The sequence below is a fragment of the Sphaerodactylus townsendi genome, linkage group LG03 (assembly GCF_021028975.2).
Source record: "Sphaerodactylus townsendi isolate TG3544 linkage group LG03, MPM_Stown_v2.3, whole genome shotgun sequence".
Lineage (NCBI taxonomy): Eukaryota > Metazoa > Chordata > Lepidosauria > Squamata > Sphaerodactylidae > Sphaerodactylus > Sphaerodactylus townsendi.
Window position 1 is genome coordinate 54,011,832 of NC_059427.1, and position 26,014 is coordinate 54,037,845.

General features: G+C 42.3%; 1 protein-coding gene across 11 annotated transcripts in view; it reads left to right on the forward strand.

Annotated features, from left to right (window-relative positions):
* The window catches only part of DNAH12 (dynein axonemal heavy chain 12), a 134,979-nt gene that overhangs the window by 13,564 nt on the left and 95,401 nt on the right, over positions 1-26,014 (forward strand). For 8 of the 11 annotated variants that reach the window (XR_007243968.1, XM_048490126.1, XM_048490128.1 and 5 more), the window contains exons 6-20: positions 1,025-1,100; positions 2,316-2,474; positions 3,752-3,947; positions 7,076-7,264; positions 7,949-8,105; positions 8,286-8,377; positions 10,308-10,486; positions 11,232-11,367; positions 15,370-15,495; positions 15,910-16,044; positions 18,388-18,581; positions 21,325-21,568; positions 21,916-22,101; positions 22,189-22,389; positions 25,560-25,754. Coding sequence is in view for 10 of the 11 variants with exons in the window: in XM_048490126.1 (XP_048346083.1) it covers positions 1,025-1,100; positions 2,316-2,474; positions 3,752-3,947; positions 7,076-7,264; positions 7,949-8,105; positions 8,286-8,377; positions 10,308-10,486; positions 11,232-11,367; positions 15,370-15,495; positions 15,910-16,044; positions 18,388-18,581; positions 21,325-21,568; positions 21,916-22,101; positions 22,189-22,389; positions 25,560-25,754 (2,465 nt within the window). In the remaining variant the exon portion in view is untranslated. Of the gene's footprint in view, positions 1-419; positions 461-750; positions 798-1,024; positions 1,101-2,315; positions 2,475-3,751; positions 3,948-7,075; positions 7,265-7,948; positions 8,106-8,285; positions 8,378-10,307; positions 10,487-11,231; positions 11,368-15,369; positions 15,496-15,909; positions 16,045-18,387; positions 18,582-21,324; positions 21,569-21,915; positions 22,102-22,188; positions 22,390-25,559; positions 25,755-26,014 lie in introns of those variants that run through there. The other 3 variants (XM_048490133.1, XM_048490132.1, XM_048490131.1) reach the window with 3 other exon arrangements.

Below are 26,014 nucleotides of genomic sequence, written 5' to 3' on the forward strand. Positions count from 1 at the left end.
CCCGGCTCATGCGGGAGCTGCAGGTGTCCTGGGCTGCCCGGAGGCCTCCTCCCCAGACTCTTGGACGGGTCTATAGGTAATAGTTGTTTTTCCAAGGGCCACATTAAGGGACTCTTCATCATGTAACTTGCAAGGGCATTAAGCTTGAAAAGTTGTTCCCCAGCTCTGTATTATTCTAAATTTACACTAATTATTGGAGTCCATGGTGTTACCCATATTAGCAGAATGATCCATCCCAGCAGGCTGGAAAGTACTTTTTAAAATGCTAATTTATAGAGGAGTGGTACAGAAATGGACTGGGACTGAAGTGTGATTTCAGTTAAATTCCAAATGTTCACCACGGCAACACTCCTCTCCTGCCCGGCCTCGTTGCAGGATCGAGGGAGAAATGCCCCAGCAGGCACTGGGGCAGGATTTAAGGCGGCATGGGGCGGCCTAATCCAGGTTCCGGTGGGAGAAGGTAGAAGCTGGGGAAAGTGGGAGGGGTGGAAAGGAGAGCTGTGGGTGACTAGGGAGAGAGGAGGAGAGAGAAACAAGAGAGAGAGGGGGGGTAGATCTGTGGAAAAGCCCCAGAGAGGGGAGGAATAACAGGGAAGGAGGTTGAATGTAGTAGAGAGGGGGGGGGGAGCTGAAAAGATAACTGAAAGCTGGGTAGAAATATTAGAGACAGAACAAGGGGGAAAAGGAGGAAACAGAATGGGAAAAGGTCACAATCAGAGGGTTTGAAGCGGACCCTGACGAGAAGGGAGAACTTGAGGAAAGAGGAGAGTTGCCCTTTATACAAAGCGTGCATAAAGGTAAAAAACCAAAATACTCAGTGTTTTCTTCATTTTAAATGCCAAAAAGTATTTGCGGCTCCATGAGTTTTCTTTTCCATGGAAAATGGGTCCAAATGGCTCTTTGAGTATTAAAGGTTCCCTACCCCTGGTCTATTGATTTGTTTACTAGGAAAGAATGGGAAAACAAGAGGGTATTTTTGAAACACCTGCTTAATAATGTTTCCTAATTTATGAATGTATTCCAGTGCGAAGTGTTCTGGTTAAACCGTCTGTAAAAGGGATTGGATATGAAAAAGAAGAACCCTTGCCAGTTTCACCTATGTGAGTAAATTCAATTAATGATCTCTAAGGGTCTAACAAGGACATTTGTTTCATGTATATACGGGAGATAGTTTGTTAACTATTTGCTTTCTCAGTCATCTGGATTATCATTAAATGTATTTCCATAATTCGGATGACACAAGGCTAATAAATATGTCAGTTATGAAGACTGCTTGCTGTTTGAGTTTATTTAATATGCCAAAGGATTTAATACTTCCTCTTATACATATCTGATTAATTAAGTTCTAGAGGATGTGGAGGTAACCGAATTTTTAGTTATGTAGGACTAATGCTTCTTACTTTATTTGCTGGAAATCCAATTATTCAAATGAACTAACTTGAAAAACAGAAAGGGTTGAAAGCACAACATTGTGAGACTAGGGTTACAAGGTACAAACCTGGGAATGGTAGCTGTATGTTTAGATGCACTAAGGCCCTGAGGTAGAAATTAGTGGGGAGATGAAATGGTGGAAATATCCATTGTGGTTCCTTGCTCAAGGACTAAGAATTATTTGCTTGACAAGCAGTGTCAGGTATTAAGTATTTTTCTTCAGGATGGCCTACAGCATGTTGTCCTTCAAACTGAGATAAGGAATGTTTTGAAAATGCCAGGGGAGTAGTGGGAGAAAATGGTGCCTAGGGCAAAATGGCGCCCGGGCGCTGCCCCCACACCCTCACAGCCCCTCTTCGCCTCCATTCCCACCCCCCCTCCCACTTACCAGCAGCTGGCTGAAAAAAGCTTTTTTCAGCCGGCTGCTCATAAGCAGCTTGACTGCGGGGGAGGGGGAGGGCCAGGCCATCGGCTGGAACCTGTGCTGCACCTGTGTAGGCTCCACGCAGGCGTAGCCCAGGCTCCAGCCCACGACCCAGCCCTCTCTTGGCCTGAGCGAGAGGGGGCCGGCTGGGGGGTGTGGTGGGTCACAAGTGCGGGGCTGTTTTCCGCCCCCCCACGTGACTCACTGGGGGGCACCTGGGGCGTTTGTCCCTGGATGTCCCCATTGTAGCTTCACCACTGGGTGACTACTGCTGGTGTGCATTTGTATAAACCTCCGCCTCATAGGAAGCAGTATGTTTTCCTGAAGCAAAAAACCTGAAATCTTAAAACCAGTCAGAAGTATTTGTAAGGCGGGCAAGTGTCCATGTGATCTGTTAATTAGAGGTATGAAATTACTTTGCTTGTGCTTCTGTTTTACCATCTTCTTTTTATTTTTACAGTGGATTAGATTTTTCCCAGCCTTGGCATGCAAGCTTTTTACAAGCAAGAAAACAGATTCTCGCTAATTTACATATTCTTCATCCAACTCTAAGAACTTTACTGGATATTGGTTATAAAACCTTTTCCAATCTACTTCTAGTAGATGTGTCACATTTCAGGTAAAAATTATGCTGAAGTAAAATTCTAAGTAAGTTTATGTCAGTGTTTAAAATAATTGCTTTAAAATTAAAATAATTGTCACATTGGTTCCTTATGCTGTTAGATGTTAGGCTATAGTATAGTATTTTTCACAGTCAAAATGCCCCATGGTAGATCCGGGAGTGTACCTGCCATGGCACTTTTTGCCCTGCTTCTGATTCTTCGCTGCTCCCTGGTTCTTCCCGGGATTTGAGGCAGGGGCGGCACATTGTGCCCCAGCTGTTTCTTCACGAGCCGGTGCTTCCCCACTTGTACCGCAAACTCTTCCACAATGTCTTCCACACATGCACAGAGAACCTCCATTTCCCACATTCTGATTGGCTGAATTTCCCCTTGTCCCCCCCACTCACTTTCTCTATTTTAGTTTTAAATGACTCTGAACACAAAACACGTGCTGAGAACTGGCAACCTCAACCCCCTTCTAAAATCCTTGTGTGTGCAAGAGAATCGCTGCCCTCCCGTTCATGGCACCAGCACACACTGCTTTTCTGTTTAAAAACCAAGGTTTCTTCTGTGGTTTTTTCCCACTATAAGGGGGGGAGGGCACTGATTCTCAGTGCCTGTTGATTGGTGGGGTGGGCCAGAATGGTGAGGTGAGAAAAATGGCCCCGGTTCTGCAGCCCTGGAGTTTTTCACGGCAGCGGAAGCCACCAAAGCAACAAAGGGGCATTTCAAAAGAACTTCAAATTTGGCAGTTTTTGAAATTTGTAGAGCAAAGCCAATGTTGTGGGCCACCAGGAGGAGGGAAATAGTTTGAGGAGGGGATACAGGGGAAAGTGAGATGCCCCCCACAAGTCATTGCAGGCTCCCTACTTTATAACTGGGCCCTGGCTCAGTAGCCAGCACCCACAACTGAGTCTAGCTCAATTGTACAGCTAAAAGCCCCCAGTGTTTTTCCAGGGAGTGGCTGCCAAGAGAAAGGAGGAAGGGAAAGCTGAGGATGTGAAGATAGATAAAGGTAGGTTGGCTGATGGGCAGGAGAGAAGAAAGCAGGGAAAGGGGAAGCAAGAAAAGTGAAGATGCTATTGGGCTTTCAGGGAAAGAAAAAAGGAAGTAGTGGGTGACAGGAAAATGAGATGACTCCAAGTACTTGTGGGTCTCCCACTTGGAAGTACATGAATACCAACATTTCAGTACTTGTGTGCATCCTGGTTACATCTCCCATCAAACAGCCATATAATTGCCTTTATTTCACGCACTTTTATTTTTCATATCAGTTTTATTTATTAATATACAGGTCAAAAGGTCCTCTTGATTGTGAATCACTTCAAAATGATGTATCTATAAACTGTGTAAAAGTAGAAGAAAAGATATTAAGCTCATGGTATCCTAGGGTTATCAATCTCTTCACCAGAAAAGAGGCACTGGAAGGTGTGAAGGCAGACAAAGTTGATTCATTCTATAACTGTGTGGCAACACTTATGTCTAATCAGGTAAAGCTGCTTTCTCACCTATACCTATACCTTACCGATAGTGGCAGATTCTTTTCCAGACTAAAGCCCTATCGTAAATGCTGTTGAGTGATTACAGGGCCCCAATGTATATTTGCCTTCCCAAAAGAGCAGCTCTCTGCATATGCTAAGAACTGCTCTTTTGATTCTGACCTTCGTTGAACTGAATGGGGTAGCTTCTGTACTATAGATAGAGTTCCACGTGCTCATCAGAAATTGTGCAGTAGCAAGAGATCATTGGATTAGACCTCCTGTACATAAATTCCACATTGAAACTATTAGGAAATTATAATGTACCTAAATGAATTCAACATTAAATTGTATGTATGTATGAGAGTACGTACATACGTATGTATTACATTTACACCCTGCCCTACACTGAAGTTGTTGTTGTTATTATTATTATTATTAGTTTTATATACCGCCATCCCCCCTAAGTTCTAGGGCAGCTTACATAATGGGGTTAAAAGTTCTGTTAAAACATACAATCCTAAAAACATAAACATTAAAAACACCATAAAAACATCCTTTAAAAACGGTCAATAAAAATCACTAAAAATCCCCACTCCGCCCTCCCCCCACCCTTCAGCTGGCAGCGATGCAGGGGATCTTGGGGATCACACATTGAAGGCCTGGGTAAGGAGGAAGGTTTTAATCAGGCGCTGAAATCCATAAAGTGTTGGTGCCTGGCAAATTTCTGCAGAGAGACTGTTCGACAGATTGGGGGCTACCAGAGGCATATCAGGGGAAAATGGCACTGGGAGGCAAAACCTGCTCCAGGCACCTCCCCACCACCCATGCCCCATGCCTCCAGTGGCAGTGGTTCCAGTGGCTGCTCCAGGCAGCGTGGCAGGGCCAGGTCTGGCGAGGCCAGATGGAGGGGTGTATGGTTGTGGTGCCTCCAGGCTGCTCCTCCGCCGGCTGAAAGGAAAGGAAGCAGCCACAGCTGGAGTTCCATCCATGGCAGCACCATTTGCCTTCCCTCCTAGTGGGCTGCCTGCTCGGAAAGGAAGGGAAGTGGCCACGGCTAGAGCTCCAGCCGCGGCTGTGCCGATTCCCTCACCCACGTCGTCCTCTTTGACAATGTGGGTGGGCTGTCGGAGACCAAAGTCTGTGTGGGCGGGGAAAGGCATCTGATCATGGGGGGGGGGGCGATTTTGTGCCCCCCAAGTGACCAGCTTAGTTGCACCTGAGGATATGGGTTACCCCATGTCCCCGGGCAGATATGTCACTGGACAGAAAAAGCCCTCCAACGAGTCCCCTCCCACTGCACCTCGGCAACAGAAGGGATCACCAGGAGAGCCACTCCACTTATGGATCATATTAATTACCCTTTGACAAAACTAGGAATAAATAAATTAAATTAAAATGCAGTTTAGAAGTAAAACTTGGAATTGCTAGCTGAAGGGGATACAGGGGAAAGTGATTCGCCCCTCACAAATCATTGCAGGTTCCCCACTTTATAACTGCGCCCTGGCTTAGTAGCCAGCACCACACAACTGAGTCTAGCTGAAGAATATATTTATAGATATGTCTTGTACCAATTAAAATAGTATGGAAATAAGAAAAAATCTGACTCTAAACCAATAATGCTTCTAATAATGCTCCGTTAAGCAGTTTACAAACAGCATGATTTAATGGAAAACACTACTATTGGGGAAATATTCAACTGATGCTGGAAATTGAATGGTGCCACAAACTCCAGCATAGAATCTGCTATGGGTTAAGTGGCAGTTTTTCTCTGAAGGAACTGGGACAACTAGCTCTCAGGTGGTATGAATGTTGTTCAAAATACCTTTTGAAGTGGACCTGAACAAGTTGTGACACACTGAACAAAGTCATGCATTATAGCAAAAATAAGATGTTAGGGAATCCCTGATATGTTACCATTCCTGATTGATAAGATGTGTTTTAGCTCATTGAATCATGAATTCCACAGGCTTATTAGAACAAGTTAAATTTAAAGAATAGGTGTATAGGTCCAAAAATGTATGGAAAACTTTAAAATTAAGAAACAGGCACAGTATAATTGGAAAATCAGAGCTTTTAATTTCTAAGTATAATGCATTCTCATTTTAGATGTGAATTTTTCATCAAAGAAATCCCAAATTAAGTAAAATTTTGCTTTGAGCAGTTCAGGATGCAGGCAACTTATAAATGGGTCAAATAAAATTTTGCCCTAAAGAAGTTTAGATTCTGTTCTTTCATTAATTGATACTTTTTGCAAATGTATATGTGGATTTACAGTTGGAAGTCAGCACTAGGGTTGCCAACTCTGGGTTAGGAAATACCTGAAGATCTTAGGGGTGGACCTTGAGGAAGGTCAGGTTTGGAAAGGGAAGTGATTTCACTGGGATATAAAGCGATAGAGTTCACCTTCTAAAGCAGCCACTTTTTCCAGGTGAACTGATTTTTGTCACCTGGAGATGTAATAGCAGGAGAGCTCCAGCCACCACCTGGAGATTGGCAACACATTTCCCACATAGCAATGTGTTTAGTCTCCCCTGCCCAGAACTTGAACAACTTGCCATTTGAGAGCAATCAGTAGAAGAATGAAGAAGGTTCTATTGGTCATAATGTGATCTTTACTACAGGTTTAGCAGCACCTGGAAGGCTGGTTTGTATGGATGACCTAAATTTTCATGGTCTGTTTTAAATTTCATAATTTACATTTCAAATAAATGAAAATCCTACAAAATGGACTAGAACTATATTAAGACCGATCATATATCTACTAGGTTATTTGGGGCTAGGGTTGTGAACTCCAGGTTGGGAAATTCTTGGAGATGGGGATGGGAGGGACCTCAGCGGGGAAAAATATTATACAGTCCACCATCCAAACCCACCATTTTTTTCCTAGGGTAACTGATCTTTGTAGTCTGGAGATAATTTGTAATTCCAGGATATCTTCAGGCCCTTTCTGGAGGTTGGCAACCCTAATATGGGCGCATATATATATATATGAGAGAGAAAGAGAGAGAGAGAGAGAGAGAGAGAGAGAGGTCTCACTAGTAAGAAATGCTTTGTCAGTTTATTTGTATAGATCTTTTGAAGCAGACAGATACTTTCTTTTATGAAGAGTAATGTAATTATTCTGTGCTCTTTTGTAGCTGAAGGATTTATTGAAAAGAACTGTTGAGGCTTATGTGCAACTATTTGATCTTCAAGACAAAAGATGTCTGCCTTTATTTAAGATGGATCTGACTTTTGATGATGAGAAAATGGACTTTTATCCAACTTTTCAAGATCTGGAGACTGCTATATTGTTCATAGTTACTTTGATTTCACAGAGTCTGCAGGTGCAGTTTAGTCTTCTTGTTTGTCTCATAAATGTGTAGGAATGATAAACATTACATCACTTCTACCTTCACCCAAATACAGTTGTTTATAATTAAGCTTCATGCAACCATAGGTCTATCTCAAATAATAACTAGCCCTACAGTTGTAGTGAGTATATGCTAAATGGAATGTTTGCCATTATCCCAAAGAAGTGATTTAGTTTTGGGGATGTTGAGACAACACCATTGCTATGGTTAGGCTATTACACTCTAAAGGCACATATAACTGACATTCTCTGGTGCTGAGGTCTGCCTTTAGAGGCTAATGGAGCCCAGATGCATATTTAGGTATACCGTTGTTTATAGTAGGATTCTTCTCTGTTGAATATATTCACAAATCACTTGCAAAATGGGCATAAATAGTGAGATGATATAGTCAGCAGATGGTGCAAAATAGCTAAAATAAGTCAAGTCAAAAATTAACATTGAGAAGGCAGAGAAAAGTATGGTAGCAGCCTAAGTAATAAAATTAATTATATTGAGGCTGATATGTGAAAATCAATATATATGAGAAAAATCAACACTGTGCAATCTGTAAAGCTAAATTGCAAAAAAATTGCATTAAGTGATATCTGATAAATGTATTTATTCACTAAGAAATAATTTCTTAAACACTATGGTGACTCTTATATATGTTTCAAATAGAATGTCCAAACAATACACTCTTGGTTAGGAGGTGGAACTGTAGTTTCAACTATTGACACTGAACTTCCTGAGCATGTGATAACGTGGGCCTCAACTATACTGAGGGGAGCAATCAGTGAGAACTTGAAAGGTCCCAAAGCACATTTTGATTATTACGGTGAGTGGCTTCAAATTAGTCTTTGCAAGGGAATTTTAGTATTACAGTGCAATCATAAACAGAGTCACACCCTTCTAGGACCTTTGACTTCAGAGGACAAGTTAACTCTACTTAGGATTGCACTGTTAATATTGCAATGTGCATAACACTGATGGATTTTAATGTGATTGTTGCTTGCAGTTGAGAAGTATGGCTGGCTAGTAGATGGTTCTGCAGATGAGCGTATAAGAACGTTTGAAGCTGAGGAACATACTTTTGATGAATATGCAGAGGTAATTTTAGCTTATAATTTACTAGTAAATCTAGTGTTTGTTTTGCAGACATGGCTAATAAATTTCAGTTGGTCCTAGAAATCCTCTCTTCCCCTCCCATCTAAGCATCATTGTGTAGAATAGCAATTGAATTTTCACAGCCACCATTCTGTCCCATGTACAGTTTGAGAGGTGTACGTGGGGTCCCCCCCCACGTGACCAAAAGGCGTGCACCCCAGTCGCACGCCACCAATCCCCGGCCTCTGTGCAGGGCAGTTTTTGCCCTCCCCAGACCCTGCTGGCCTGCATGGAGGTGGGGAGGGCTCAGTGGCAGGCAGTCCCTGAGCCACACCCCTGAGCATGAGGGGCACAGGGGGCGTCCAGAGAAGGTGTTGTCTCCGGGCACCATTTCCCCTGATACACCTCTGACAATTTGACTTGCTCTTTGCTTTGTGTACTTTCATGCACTATATTAGGTGTCAAAATTTCCTAATTAGCCAGTAATTGACTAATTTCAACTTTATACTAGTGTAGAAAATCTATTCCAGAGTGTACTTCAAGTCAGCCTTGAATAAATATATCTTTCTCTGCGATGGAGAATCTCAGAAAACAAAATTCCAGTTGTGTGAAAACCGCTGTTCATACATACATGTATAGAATCTATGCATATGTTCTAATGAAGTCATCTTGTTGGGGGACAAAATTTGCCTCCACATTCCTGCTCCTTTTCCTCCATGTTTTCACTCTACTCTCTTAGAATATCTGAAATAGGCTAAAATCTACCCCAAAATGATATGTTCATTTGAGGGATACGTGTGTTTTTATGCTTTACATGCATTCCAGTCTATCCCAATGAATACTTGCAGGCAAGCAGGCTGGGGGCACAGCTAGCCACAATGATTCTGCTTCTGTTAAGCACATTTTCTTTTATTTTCCTTTGTGCAAGCGCTCTAGGATTACTGCGCCGTTATAAGGAAGCCACAGTGCAAACATGTTTCAGCCTCCATTTCGATCTTTACTACCTATACAAAATGGAAGTAGAAAAAGCTACTGGAGCAGGTGCCATTACCTGAAGAAATGAAAACACATAGGCCCCTCCCCCACGTATTTTTTCGGCCAAATTAGAGTTGTAATAACACATTATATTTACTGTGGCAGTCCCTTGTCAATTTCCCTTCAATTAGAAAGTCCCTTCTAACTGCAGATGCAAAGTATATCTTCCCCTTAATATTACATTGTTAATGCAATATGATAAAAGAGAAAAAAATTAAATTCCTTTCAAAATGGAGAATGAGAGGCAGAAGAAGATGGCTGAAGGGAGGTTGGATGACTGCCTGGGGCATGGATAATGGTCATGTGTTTGGTAGGATGGAAAAATAAAGACTGTTTCAACATGATTGCATTCTAACGGAAGCAGGCTTCGAAACAGATTGGAGAAAACCATTGTGGTAAGAGTGCTTGGGAAAACAATGGAGGAAAAATGACAGGAAAACATTTCAAGAACCAAATAGAGGAAAGAAAGTGTGGAAAGGAAAAATATACCATTTAGTGGCAGGATATGTTATAGACACATGGTACAGAAATGGCCTATTTCTAATGGAGATTTTGTGCTGCTTTGTTCAAAGTGCTGCTTTGAATATATCCTGCTTCTAGTAAAAACTGAGGCAAAGCAGTGTATGTAGATATTTAAGCTTGAATGGTTATATGGACTAGCAAGCGTGATTCTATTTCACCTGAGGCCTTGTCCTTAGAAACAGCAGAAAAGGTGTAAATGTATACATAGGCTATATTGTTGACTGCAGGTTGGTCCTATGCATGATTTGCCATGGAAAACTAGATAGTTCTAGCCTACTCTTCTCCCTAAGATACTAGTTTTGTTTATGTAGGATTTTTTTTGGTGGGAGAGCTTATTTTAAAGAATGTAGCTAACAAATGTAATATTGTTTTAAAGTTAACAGATGAATTTCTCAGCCTTGCAAAGGAAATAATGAGTTTGCCGATGATAGCTCATTTCCCTATGGTTCGTTTAGACTGTGAGGATTTGAAGCAGGGTTTGGTTGACAAAGCAAGAAGTTTTGCAAATATACTATTGGCTAAATTAATTCTTAATCACAGAAGAGAAAATGAAATGTAAGTGAATTTCATGCTGTATGTAAACTTTCACTTAAAGCTATTACTACAAGCCCAGCATTTTTTTCTTTTATGTTCTGATCTTATTACGAGTCTTATGATTATTTTCTTGCTGAACATTGACAGCCTGCTGCTATGATCTGTTGTTAAAAGTCAGTACAACATAAGACGGACTGCTAGGTTCCAGTGCTGGTGAAAGAGTAATCTCTTTTCAAGAATAGTGGGTCTTGTCCATATCATGCATTGTCAGTAGCCTTTGGTACTGGAGTACAAGCTCTAGGTAAAAACTTTTATCAGTGTAGCAGCACCATGAAAAGAGTTTTTCAGGGTGGGAAGAAGGATGCAAAAGGGAGGCAGGGCTGCCCATGGCCACCAGTACGACATCATAGGGGCAATTATTTTACTATATTTATGTACTTTTATTGTACAGTGCTTCAAGAGCTTTCATGGAAAGCCATCTAGAAATATGAGAAATAAATAAATGTGATGTCGAATACTTTCATGGCCGGAATCACTAGGATGTTGTGGGTTTCTTGGGTTTTATGGCCATGTTCCAATAGTAGACGTTTTACCTGCATCTGTGGCTGGCATCTTCAGAGGCAGCCACAGATGCAGGCAAAACGTCTACTACTGAAACATGGCCATATAACCTGGAAAACCCACAATATTCTAAATAGACAAATGTCTTGTAGAAGACCACTTTGAAACCTTTAAACTTTGATATATATCAAGATCTACTTTGCAGGATATGCCATGAATTTGAAATGATTAAAGAACGTGCCTTAAAAATTCCTGAGACAACTGAGGAAATGATGGCATGTATAGCATATATTGAGAAGGCTAAAACTGTAGGTATCCACCAGCTGAATGAAAGGATCCAGGTAAATTATATTGTTTTTGAATTGATTTCTTTACTAACAACACAGGTGGAGGTGGGATTTAAATTCAGCTCACTTTGGTTGCCTTTCACTATATTGCATGACATTGCATGCAAAACTGAATATCCATTTTATGTAGAAGTGGTACTGCAACATAAAAAAATCCATATGTAGCCTTGTTGGGGATCTGTCTGTAGAACTGCAGCCAGCTTCTGTACTCCGACTTAGTCATTCCATCCTTTGATCTGACTTTTCTTGCTGGTACACAGCTGAAGCATGCTTTTGCCTTCTATGTGGAAAGGGGCCACCACTTTGGGGCTTTTTTTCCTGCCTCTCATCCACCATTACTTCTCCTGTGCCACCAGAGGGCTTGTTCAGTTACTTTAAAAAGACCCATAATAGACTGTTGTAACACTGTAGTTATTTAGCTGTCTCCTTTGGATTGCCACCGTTCGTTTTAAAATGTAGCACTCGAATCTTTTTGAGTGCTGAGACACACATTTTGCCTTCTATTTCTGAAATGAAAGAGGCTAAAGATTTACTTAAAAAAATGAAAGCTGGGAATTCAGAAGCAGATAGGTATGTCTCTGTAGCTTATTGCCAATGGGCTTGGGGCAATGGAACAGGGAAAGTGCAGAGGAACCCACCATATGGAGGTCCCATTGCACTGAATTGGCAGTGACAGTGGCATGGGAAAACTACAGGGGATCATTGCCATGCAGAAAACACCTTACAGGGTCTTCATAATATTTGCTTTGTTTACAATTGCACATGCAGAACATATGGAGGCAAAGAGGCACTTCTTTGAAGCAACTGGTGCCCTACCCCACAACAGATCCCTAGAGCACTGCATACTTAGGCACTTTGCCTTCAGTCATCTCTGTCCTGCCTCCCAATTAAAAGGTGATAAACTGCTTTTTTGCTCATAATCTGCCTTGCATTCCTTTAGACTATTGGTGAATTGCCCACTTAGGAAACATCAACAGCTTTGAGTTTGTTTTGAATCAAACTCCTGAGTCCTCTTGAAAGTCATTTCCCCCATGACAACCCACCATGCTTGGGATCTCCTCTGGTGTTCTTCATCTGAAAGGATCTGATTAGATGGTACATCAAATGCAAGTTGGTTTTTGGGAAAATATGTGTGAGGGGCAAATGGTCTACTGAGCATGGTGCAGCCAGAGGAAGGGGAACATTGTTCCTTCCCTTCCACACACACACACACACACACACACACACACACACCCCACCACCATGCGTTTGCTAGCTGAAAATGGCTATGGGGAACAAGCTGTTTATCTTACTGCCTATTCCATGTGTCTGCCAGGAGACATGTGGAACTAGGAGTGACAGGAACTGTGAGAAGGCTAAATGGAATTCTTGGACATAACAGAGAAGGTAGTCTAGGCAATTATTTTTGTGTAAATTATAAAGTAATAAAGCATTTTCTACTTTGTCAGACATAATTTGCTAAGGGATGAAATGAGTCGATGATGCACTTCCAACCAAATGGCACACAGGACTCACTTCCATCCCTCACAGTCCAACCAGTCTCCTGCCTGCATTCCCCACAATGAGCAAGCTGGATCCTGTGAGGCAGCAGGAGCAGCAGGCTGCCCCCCTCGCCAGGCCAGGCCCGGCACCAGCCTCCCCATTTCTCCACCTGCCCTCCCCTCACCCCAAATACCAAGCTGGGCCCAGACCTAGCCCCAGGCCTCCAAAGCCCCCTGCAACCCTCCCCCTGCTCCAAAGAACAAGCTGGAGCTGGTGGGGTAGCCGTGGCAAGCTGCTGAGTCCAGCATCAGCCCTCCCAAGCCCCCCCCCCCAATCCTCCTCCACCCCAAAAACAAGTCTGGCCCTCCCATGCCTTTAGAAAGTCCTCCCCCCACGTCCAGAGCCCATTTTTTTTTTATAAAATGGGCTTTCCTGCTAGTCATAAATAATGATGTTTTTCACATTCAACTTAGGTTTGTTATTTCTCATTAATCCAAGCGATGGAAGCTGGAAACAAATAGTCACATATGATTAACATTCAACTCTGTAGCATTATGCATATGAATTTTTACAGTTATAATTGCAGTTTATGGAATCTTATGTCTATCATAGCCTATACAAAGAATGACTGGCAATGAGACAAACAGTCTGCCCCATGACCCTTTGTTTTTAGCAAAAGCTTATGAGGTCGAAGGGAGGGAATGCTGAATCCCCTCCTGCTGCTGTACAGTGCCTAGAGATTGGTCCCTGCCCCCCATTTGTAAAGTGAGTCCCAGGTGAGATAGGCCAATTATGCACCCACATCTTATTGGTCCTTTCCGCACACGCAAAATAATGCGTTTTCAAACCACTTTCACAACTGTTTAAAAGTGGTTTTTGCCATTCCGCACAGCTTCAAAGAGCACTGAAAGCAGTTTGAAAGTGCATTATTCTGCATGTGCGGAATGAGCCATTGTCTTCTTTCTCAGCAGTAAATTCGCCTCTCTTTCATGTGTGGGAAGTAGTGTGTATTGTGCACTGCCGTAGTCCCTGCCTCTTCAGCTTTTTCTGGCTTGGTGCAGGAGTAACCTTGCAAATTGTGTTCTCCTGTCCCAGGTTTTGCTGTCACCATGGCGTGTTGCTTGTGAGTGTTTCCACATCTACAAAATCTGCCTGGGGAATTACCATGCGGAAGTTGTATGGCGCCTGCAGATCTGTGTTCTGTGGCACATACACACTTTCTTCCCCCCTCATATGACCTCAGGCGCTCTTTACCTAAAGCCTGGTGGGGGGGGGGGAGGGGAGGGCAGGGCAGGCACAATACAAAACTTATTAAACATATTTCAAAGGAATGTAACATTAATATATTGATACATGGATGTTACTGCCAGTGGGAACAATGGATTCTATAGTATGGATGAAGAAGGCAGCAAAAACACTTCCCCTAAATGCCACAATAGTGGGGCTTTTTCTGCTGGGAAACTGCCCTGATCACAAACAAGCCTAGGGAAACTGGCAAGGATTTGAGCTATTCCTAAAACAACAAAATAAAATAATTACAAAGTAAAAATAAAATCCACTGGAAGCCACTCGACCCAAGAGCTGAACTCTGCAAACTTGCCACGGACAGTGGAAAGTCCCAGTCAAAGTAGATTTCACAAAGTAAGTGTTCATGTAGTATTTATGTCGTGATCCGTTGATGGTCAATAGTTGAACAAAGGGTTTCAGGTTGGGGCTGGTAGGATTCCAATCCCACCCCCCAAGTTGATGCAGGCATGGGAGGCAATGAGCTGTCCAAGGCCCGCAAAATCCAGCATGCATCCCCAGATGCCCAAACAAACAGAGGTCTTGGTTGCAGTTCACAGACATTTGGCACATTTTTCATGTTATTAACAAACAAAATAAGTAAAATAAATAAAACAACGAAATAAAATAATTACAAAGTAAAAATAAAATCCACTGGAAGCCACTCGACCCAAGAGCTGAACTAAAATGGAGGTTGGAGGGGATGAGGAAAGGGTGACCCGGCAGAGTAGGAGGTCGGTGGGATGATGCAAGTATAGGAAGACACCTGTATGCGTAGGAAAAAGGAGAAGAGGGGAGGGAGGAAAAAACCTGAAGGAGGCCCTGCACCTTCCCTGCGAAGTGAAAAAAGAAGTCAGGTTTTCCCATACCTGGAAAACATGCCGCTTCCCCTTTAAAAAGCACGGTTGTGTGAGGGAAAACCTAACCCAAATAACATATCAAAGCTGCTGCTTAATTAAAAATCTGATTTAAAGCGAAAGGCTGCTTGACGTGGGGAACACATTGCTGCATAATGGACCAGATTAAATATGAGTTGGCTGGGTGAAGTGCACCTGTGTTTAATGTATCCTCTAATCTCACCCTGAGACATGTTTCTTCCCTTTCCCAGGCCACAGTCCCTAGAAAAGCAGTATCCATGCAACCCCGAAGAAATATGGAGTCCTGTTTTATTCTTAATACCAGATCTGTATTTGTTTGAGAGTAGAAACTATTATTTCATTTCTTTTATAGGGATGCAAGCAGCGAATGAACTACCTGCTGGATGTTTATCTGTTTGATCAAGAGGACTTGTCACTCAATGCAACTGTCCTCTTGTGGCCTGTATATATTAATCCCATCTTCGATGAGAACGATGACGTAAATGAGTACTTTGTTTTATATGCTACAGTGTTTGAGACCCAACCCTGACTTTCAGCTTTAACAAGTCAGCTTTAACAAGTTAACCAATGCTGTATCATGCATGTATGGTTGAATCGGTGTAAGGCAGCTCTTGTGAAATGATATCACAAATGTTGATCCCTCTGGATTAGTTGCCATCCTCCAGGTGGGGCCTGGGTTCTCCCAACATTTGAAATGATCCCAAGACTACAGATATTTCTCATGGAGCAAATAGCAGTATCAGAGGGTGAACTCTATGGTACCACAGTCATGCTGAGCTCCCTCCCCAAACTCTACCCCTAAATCTCCAGGAATTTCCCAGCCCAGAGTTGGCAACCCCACTATAGATGCTTATCACTGATTTTCTTTTAACATATCTATTTTGTGTTATAGATTATTGAAATGACTAAACGTAAAGGTGAAAGTGAGTTACTGGCCAAACGTGAGAAACTGATACTGGAAATAGAAAAGCAGAGACGTCGTATGCAGGAATTTACAGAATACTCTGATTTGGACCGAATGCAGCAGGTCTGTGTCACATAGGGAAAAGGGGGAAGGTTAGAAGAATCCCACTTTTGCATGTTGGCAGAGAACAAAAAGTGAAATGATGAAGATTTGTGTCGTTCTGCAAAGCTGATAACTTATATATAATGACAATAATTAGTGCTGTTCATGCCAGATCTTATGCTGGGTCCAACAGTCCATCAGCAGAAGCCAATAGCAGGTGTGGGTTTTTGCAATATTTCTCTCTCAACAACAGTCCCTTCCACTCAGAAAAGTTGCTTGTTCAGGACCTGCATGGACTAATAGCCTTGCAGGTCAGGGGACTGCAATGAGGGCAGGGGAAGGGTGAGCAATCAGTTGTGGCTCACTGGATTCAGTCCCTTGATTTGAGTCTCTGTTCCAGGTTGCACTTGTTGTAATGTCCCTATGAGGGACATGGACATAGGATTAATTAGAGTTGGGAGGCCCCCAACCCAACTTGTGGTTAATGTGTGACCTATGATCCACCTTAAAAACAGTGGGGGAAGGGGCAAATCATCTCTCAATCTCTCTGAGCCCTCCGGGATAGGGCGGGATAAAAATATGAAAAATAAATAAATAAGTGTGGCATGGCAGCAGGAGGAGCTTCAATTATTTATTTACAACATTTATATTCTACATTTGACTTTCACCGAGAGCCATCATGGTGATTAATATTATATAATAATAACTCCTTTCCTTCCACCCTGCACACTTTCGCTAACAGAAAAGGGTGGTGGAGTGGGGGGAGGATACTGTTGTGTCTCCTAGGCAGACACATGCAACCAACCATAAGACAAGCAGCCCACCCCCCACAGCCCATTCTGCTAGTGAAGCCCCTCCTGTTGCCATGCCACACTCAGGAGATGATTAGCTTGTACGCACTATTTTTAAAGTGAGTTCCAGGTCATACATTAAATTTGAGTTGGGTTGGGGTTTAAGGTATCACCTGATCAGATCCTAAATGAGCTTGGGAATATCAGCAACTAGTACAGCAATTTATTATAATTGGAATAAGCATAAAGATTTCATCCATGCTTTTAAAGTTGCCAATGTAGTTATATATTAGCCGATTATGCACAAAGTCTTCGCTGCTTAGTGGAGGCCAGTGTTCACATCAAGATTTTCTTGTATGTATGTATTTTCTGGAGCCCCCCCTTTCACTTTCCACTCTCTTCGTGGCAAGCAAAACTACTTGTAGCATGATTTAAATCTTGCTCTGCAGCCAAAGCAGGACAGACTTGCCAGTGGGCACACCTCTTCCCTCTGCCCACAGCCTGCCTTCCCACTCCCTCACAGTGCTTTGCACACCTTCCCCTTCACCCCCCTTCATGCTGTCTTCTCCTTTCTGCTTCCCTAAGTGCACTGAGCAGAGATTGATCTCTCATATGTATAGTGGGGGGGAGAACCCCCCCCCCATCTCTGTCTAACCTCTGTGTTCAGTCTTTCCTCCACCAGCACAGCCTCAGCACAGCACAGCCTCAGTTGCCAGATGCCCTCAAGTCTTCCCCCTCCAAGCTACTGACTACTTCCTGCTTCTCTAAAGTGCATATATTGAGAGATGGATCTATCTATACAAAGTAACAATGAGTGCTTTTGCAAGAAATGGTACAAGCAGGCATCTTTTTGGCTCCACCCCACCTCCCCCACTCTGCTTCTGACCTCCTCAATGGCAGAGAGGGCTTTTAAAACTTTATTTCAAGCAAGACACTTGTTTTAAAACAAGTCTCTCTCTCCTCTCTTTTCTTGCAACAGCAGCAGAGATACAGAGAGAAGTGTGTCTGTGTGTGTGCATGTGTGTGGGGGAGAAGGGATGGGGGAGAGAATATTAGCTCTGTGCCTTTGAGGCTGCTGAAGCACAGAGTTAAGAGAACTGGGAGAAGCAGAGACCCTGCAGAGTTCAGCAAACAAACTGTGTTCAGGCTATGGGCTGTCTCTTTGCGTGTAAACAGAGAAATGCAAGGAGAGCCCACTAGGAGCCCACTGCACAGAGAACAGGCTTGATGTAAGTGTTCCATGCGTAATGGGCATATTTTGCATATTAAATCAAGGGTTTTTTTTTTACACATCTGATTATTAAATCAATTGCTCAAACTGTCTAGGAAAGATAATTGCATTAAATGGGAAAATTAGTCTAGTGTTTTCTCAGTATTCTATTGAGTTTTCCCTTTTTCAAAAAAAATCTAAAAATGTATCTTTCCAGGGTTTACAGAAAACATGTGTAGTTGTATCCCTTGTTTCTAAAGCAGTACTTTTTACTTTTAAGAATGGATGATTTACTTTATTGTGGTATTTATGAAATAATATGCTCTTAATTGAATTGACTTATATTTCTATGCATGTTTTCAGTATGTAACTGACATGAGAGCATTACAGAAACGCATACAAGAAGCTGAAGAAATGGTTGCTTTTATTAATAAAGAAGAGGTGCTCTTCAATTGGGAACAGACAGAGTACCCAGATTTGGAGACTTTAAAAGTTACCATTGAGCCCTACCAGAAACTTTTTGCTTTTATATTAAAATGGCAGCGAACTGAAAAACGGTAATGAAACACCCATATATTTTTATTAAATAATGATTACAATAGTGAAAATGTTTTAATTTGCTTTAAAAAATTGCAGACATAACTTTGGGCGTTTCTCCACTTACCTTTGCTGCCCTTTGCTGTGCACCACTCTCAGCGTGCGTCATCTCTCGTGTGCGCCCGGGCGTCCCCACGACCCTGGCACCGTTTCGAGGAGCGCCAGGGATGCCGCGCGCCGAGGGGGCGCGAGAGCGGCAGTGTCGGGGCGGCTGCGTTGTCGTCGTCCCTATAGTGGGGGGTGCCGAGGGACCCCATGCTACTTGAGGAGAGTAGCGCGGGGCTTAAGGTAAGTGGGGAAAGGCCCTTTGATTGAATTCTCACTCCATTCTGTTTGACAATGTGTCATGAGCCAGCCCCTGGGTACTTATCAGGACACAGAGAACTCTAAGGCAGAACTTGAGGACACAATGCAGCCAAATCTGGCTGGTCCTGAGGAAGACCACGCAGCAGAGCCAACACCCAATCCTTCCCTGCCTGACGACATACAGGTGGAGGAGCCTGCAAATCCTGCTAGGGAACCCAGTGATGAGCCAGCTGTGCATAGGAGGCAGAAGCAGAGGCTGCTACTGCAAAAGCACAGAAGGAGTGCTTGATTGGCAGCAAGGTATGGGAGATTAGAAGTCTCTGCATCTGACGAGGATTAACTCCTTGCAGAATCCCAGGCACTTGAACAAGGCTCTCTATATAAGCCTTGCTGTGAGCTTGCTTCTACCTGGTGCAACAAGTGTGTTACCTGTCGCCGCTGTGTGCCTGGTTCTTTGTTGATTCCTAGCCTGCTTCTCGCAGAGGCGTACCTAGAGAAAATGGAGCACGGGGACAAAATCTGAGTTTTGCGGGGGGGGGGGGCCATGGGCGGCTGCCCTCCCCACTGTGACCAAACAATGATTTTTTACACCAGGTCGTTCAAAGTGACCATCACATTATAGAGCATGCCCCAACTCACAAATCTGAACACAGCAATGGGCCATGCCACACAGCAGAAATAAAAACTTTTGAAAATGTTTTATCAAAATGTTTTATTGTTGCTGTGAAAACATTTTATGGTGTTGTATCCAGTCCTCCAATTGGGGGAAACAGCATCACTTTCAATGTTATTTAAACTGAGGACCCCAGATTCTCCCTTTAAGGTGGATTTAAAAGGAGAATCTGGGCTCCCTAGATTAAACAAGTGATGCTGGAATCCACCCCCAAACAGCACCATTTTCAATGGGGTTTAAACTAGGGAGCCCAGATTCTCCTTTTAAATCTACCTTCAAAGGAGAATCTGGAGTCCCCAGTTTAAACAACATTGAAAGTGATGTTTTGGGGTGGATTCTCCCCTACCCTGAAATAGTGTCGCTTTCAATGTTTAAACTGCGGACCTCAGATTCTCCCTTTAAATCCATGCCGAAGGGGGTAGATTTAAAAGGAGAATCTGGGGGGTGCATACTGTCAGGGGTGCAATTATTAAGATAGCAGCACCAAAATTTCAGGGTATCTTCAGGAGACCCTCCTGATGATACCACCCAGGTTTGGTGAAGTTTGGTTCAGGGAGTCCAAAGTTATGGACCCTCAAAGGTGTAGCCCTCATCTCCTATTAGCTCCCATTGGAAGCATTAAAACACTTTCATTTAAAGCCTGGGTGAAAAGGAGTGTTTTAGTCTGATGCCCAAAAGAAAGTTAACTTGCCTGGAGGCAGTCCTTCAAGTACCCTGATCCCAAGCCAATTAGGGCATTTCAGAGCAGGTCTAAGAGCTTAGATGAAGAAACTTTTCCTCTTCTGTTTTCCCAAAACAAACCAGCATTGCTACCCCAAATTGTCACTTGCACCACAAAATAAAATATATGGTTACCTCTGTGTCTTCCTGGAAGAAGCCAATAGCAGCTTTGATGCATGGTGTAAGAGTTGATGTCCAGAGTATGGATATGTGTGTGCTGCCTCCTTCACAAAAAAGAGGAGGAAAACTGCTACAGTAACTTTAATGGGAAGGGTAAGAATGATTACATCATCACTGGGGAGTTAGTAGTAATTCCTGAGTGACTTTTTGTCCACCCCTTGAGTTGAAGTATCTAATTTTCTTGCCCGTGTAAAATAATAATTCATAAGAAGCACAAGTGTGCGCTCCCCAAAGGCCATTAGCAAATCCGCTATGTGAAGTTTGCTGTGAGAAGCAGCTAGCTGGGCTCCTAAAATATGGGCAGATCTGCTCGCTGGGAGTGCTGCACTATCCTACATGCTGCACTATCCTCCATTGTAGTTGGCATCTGTGCCACAGTTCTTTATCAGGTACAGATCTTTAGGCCGGAAAGTACTATGCTTCAGATTGCTGTGTTGGGAGTATCATGCCCCGGTCTCTGTGTACTGTTTGTTGGCTCTATACTGGGATCAATTTAGCAGTGGAACCATAATTATCTGTCCTTCTCTACAGTTTATCCTGCCCCAATAGCTGCAGAAAACCACTATAGAAAGTGTAATAATATTGCTTTAGAACTGAGGGTACACTATTGCTTACACAACTACAAAATAGCATGAAGTTCTCCCTTGACATCAGAAAATGAATTCTTTTAAAAAAAATTTAGACATTTTAGCATTCCCTGTTTGAAATGATAACCTTGGTGAATGCAAACTTCAGTTTTAATGCTGAATTAATTTAGCCTAATTTATAAACTTTATATTTGCTATACATATTGCTGTGCAAAATGTTTTCCCCTTTATTCTTAGGTGGATGGATGGTGGTTTTTTAGACCTGAACGGGGAAAGTATGGAAAATGAGGTAGATGAGTTTTTTCGAGAAATCTACAAGACGCTAAGGTTCTTTCAACAGAAACTAAAAAAAGCTGAACTAGAAAAGAAAAAGTCAATGCAACGCAGACAATTAGTAGATGAAAAGGTAGAGGAAGAAAAGAAAGATAGTCCGACAACTATAATGTGTGCTGCAGTAATGGAACAGATTAAAGATTTTAAGGTATGTGGATATTTCTAAAAACAGCCCCTTTATGGTTCTACCATTTGTGATTAATTGGAAAACACTGTGGAATGTATTGCACAAGGTTTTTTATATGTGGATACTTTTGAATAATTAAGCTTCTCTATGACTCATTCCGCACAGCATATTTTTAACGAGTTGCTATCGTTATAAATGAATTTGTTTTCCAACGACTTAATTTATGATTACAACTCATTATAAATATGCTTTCCAGAAGTTATTCATGGAGCCGATATACTGCATAAAATAATTTTTAGAATTACAATTTTCAGATAGCACTTATACAACAGTGCAAGTTGTCTTAAATGTTTTTGTTTTGGTCCCAGGAATATATTCCTCTGGTGACTATCCTCTGTAACCCCGGCATCAGGGGTCGTCACTGGCAACAGATGTCTGAGATTGTTGGATATGATTTAACACCAGATTCTGGAACAACACTAAGAAAAGTTCTAAAGCAAAACTTGGACCCTTACCTAGAGCAATTTGAAACCATAAGTATGGGAGCAAGCAAGGTAACAAAAATTAACTCTTACATAGCAGCTTCACAGAATTCAAATTATTCAGAAATAATAACCTAATTTATTTCCATTGTGCTCTAGGAATTCTCATTAGAGAAAGCAATGCACACAATGATGGAGACCTGGGATGCTATTTCTTTTCAAACAAGCGTATATCGTGAGACTGGAGTTAGCATTCTTTGTGCAGTTGATGAGATTCAGACTATTTTGGATGACCAGATTGTAAAAACACAAACAATGAGGGGATCACCTTTCATCAAACCATTTGAAAAACCAATGAAGGTATTTGTAAACATATCTCTTTAATCCAGGCTATGTTCATTCACTGATGTTGTTTAGTTGGTTGTTTTATTAGATTTCATTGCATATCTTAGGATGAATAAATGTTAATCGATTTTTTTAAAAAAAGAATTTTCATTTGAGAACCCAGCATTAAAATCCATTTACTTCACTAGAAGGATATAACTTCTTGTAGGATTGCCCTGCAAAAGGGTCTGCTGCTGTAAATGAGCCACTCCTGTTGAATCAGGATTTCTGTGTTGAATCTTGTCTCTGTTGCGAACTCTCTGGAGAGGGATATGTCTTGATGGTGAAGTATGAACTTTGCGTGAAGAAGCTGAGGTTCAGTCTTGTGAAAATGGTCCTCAATAAAGTTTCAAAAATTGCAAATACTCAAAGGGGGCGCAATTTTGAGGGGAGAGAGAGAGAGAGAGAGAGAGAGAGAGAGAGAGAGAGAGAACAGATTTTCCTGCATATGAGATTTATTTCAACATATATGTATATGATTTCAAATATGTATCCAAACCACAAGAAAAACTCTAGATGCTTACAATGACTGATGCTCAACTTACATTTATAAAAAGTTCAGGAATATTTGGCACGTGAAAGATGTTTGCAGTAAAACTTAAAGTGGTTTTATTTGTCATCTTTGAGGTGAATGTAAAGGTCAGGTTACTAGATTGTCATATCTTGAATGTGGCTTATAACAGAACAACAGAAATGAGGAACTTATGATGTTTATATACTAGAAATATTTTGTAATTCAAGATGCATCTAAGGTGGTGCCCAGACAAGAGTTGATACTTCTATTAAGTACTGACATTGATTTCTCTTAGCAATTATTGCTTTGTTCTGAAAACATAAACTTCTTCAAATAGCAGTTCTTCAGCTGAAGGAGTTAGGAACATATGGGCCATTTTTCCACGGTGAAAATATCCCGGGGTAGAACCAGGATCTTACATACTGTGGCTATTTTGTCCTGGTTTCTGCCTCCATACGGCTCTTCGCTTCTTCCCACCTAGGCTTTTTTCATTTACAGCGCAAGGTCTTCCGCGCATGCACAGACAACCTCCATTTTTCACATTCTGATTGGCTGCTGGTTGTGTTAATCACACCTTCCCCCACTCACTTTTGCTAGTTTCCAGCCTACTTCCACAGGATCTTAGCTCAAATGTTTTGTTTTAATTAACTGTGAAACCAGTTACACTGAGAAAACGCCTTTCATGAAGATAGGAGACATGGCTTAGATTGCAGAGAGAAAAAAATCAAAGAGGGAGAAGTTGTGGATTAAGAAAGAAAAAAGGGGGGGAACGAAAAGAAGAGGAGAGTATCAGGCAGCAGTGGTGGCTGCTCCTGCATCCTTCTCGTCACATTCCTGTAATGCTGACAGAGAGGCATATTATCTTTCGCTCTGTTTCTCCAACCTCAGACTAGTGGCTTCTACTGCTCCTCACCCCCTTCCTCCTCTTGGCTTAATAAGATCAATGCACCCATTCTTTGCCATTTGTTTTCCCAGCTTGTGGCTACCCCCACAAAAATGCAGGGGCTATTGATTGCCCCAGTTCTGCCCCCATAGTGTTTGCACTGCAGCAGGGTCACACAGGGGCATTTTAAAAGAACTGCCATTTTTACAATTTTTTTTAAGTCGCAGGGCAAAGGAAAATAGTGAGGCAACACCAGGTCAGACCCGCTGCAGCTTCGGGAACCATGCGAAATTCCCAGCTGCGTAGGGATATTTTCCATGCTCATCCCGAGATCTTTTGACCATGTGCAAATATACAATTTCTGAGTTTTCTTCTTTAAACTAGTCTGGGATCACTAGTTGAGTTATTTCCCTTTATAACTGGCTATGGTTCCTTTCTGATTCAAAACCCAAATGTGTTCCTCTCACTCCTGTAGAGAATCCTCTCCAGACAACTTGCAGCTCACTCTACTATCTTCCACACTGTCGGTTAACGGTTCTTCTTCCACTGTCCATTCTCAACTGTTTTTCTAACTTCCATCCTTATATTTCCATTCAAACTCTGTACAGAACTGCTTGTTTACTCACCTTCTTCTCATGCGTTCCCAACACTCCAAGAAACTCAGTCAGGGAGCACAGCAGTTCAGTTGCTGAGGATGAGCTGAAGGTCTCTCGTCATCTAGTCTTCTTCATCAAAGGGTTCGTAATCAGGGACTTTTGCAAACACAACCACAGCTCCAAACACCGTTGTCCAAATGAAATTCCAAAATTTATTAGCAAAAATTCCCCGAGGTTAAATCATCAGCTCCCCATGTAATATATCGCATCTCAAAAGAGATAGCTAATACAAAATTAACACTCCAAGCCACCAAGGCTTAGGGAGGAAGGACAAAAACAACCAGCTCTCAGTTAAACACAGCCTCCCGCTACTTCCCAACTGTTTTTACAAGTCAATGAATCTGTTCAAGGACAGGCCACCCTTTCCATCACTGAAGCCTGTGATAACCATTTTCAAGTGTCATTAGGCAAAGAGGAAGGTTGCAGGAGACAGTTTGCCTGGTAAAGTCAACCCTCACACAAATTCCCTGTCAATCAAGGGGTCCTATGACCAGGACAACTCCTCAGAATGCCGATCCTTTACAGAATGCATGCTTACACTAGACAAAAGCTACCATGCTTTATTAGAAGAAAATGTTTGTATCAACATACTGACAGTGATTTCAGCTATGCCTGCCCACCTTCAAGGCAAGACAAGAACCATTTTCTCCAGGTGAACTGAACTGATCTCTGGCACATGGAAGTTAGGAGAGCTCCAAGTACTATCTGGATGTTGGCAGCCCTACACAATCCTTTCCCTATGTCTAAAGCAGCTAGGACTGAGGAGACTTAGGTTCACATTCCTACCTGGTCATGATACTCACCTTGGGCCAATTACTGTCTTTGTTAAATATACTTTCACAGTGCTGTGAGGGTCAAATGAGATGAAGAGTGAACCATGTATGCCATCATGAATTCTTTGAAGGAAGGGTGGGAGAACAAAGTCAGATGACTATTAGGACTCATTTTGGAGATACTGCTCCACTCGTCCAAATTCCTTCAAACAGCAGAAATGACTGCCGAATTCATGCTGCAGTACTCTGTTTTCTGTGCCTTGCTTTAACCTTTATTTAGTGAAGATATTATATGCCAAATACTTTTCTGTATTTTTAAGGAGTGGGAAGATCGCTTAATTAGAATTCAAGAGACTATCGATGAGTGGTTGAAAGTGCAGGCTCAGTGGCTTTACTTAGAACCCATCTTTTCTTCAGAGGATATTATGCAACAGATGCCTGAAGAGGGGCGTCAGTTCCAGACTGTGGACCGATATTGGAAAGACATCATGAGATACTGTGTCAAAGACCCCAAGGTAAAATAGTATTGATGAGTCAGTAGTAAGGAGGTGAGGCAAATACATAGAGCTAAACCCTGCAATCTGCAGATGCACACATCACAGATCTTTTCCTCACTCACCTCTTCTCCCAGCAGCTCTTTCTGAACCAAGGAAGGTTTACTCCCGGGAAAGTGGGATCCATGTGAACTAAGAGCCATGTAGATCAGTAGGCTGCAGGGGGAAGGAGAAAGGAGTAAAATCACTGATGGAAGAGACAGAAAAAGCAGTGTTGTTCC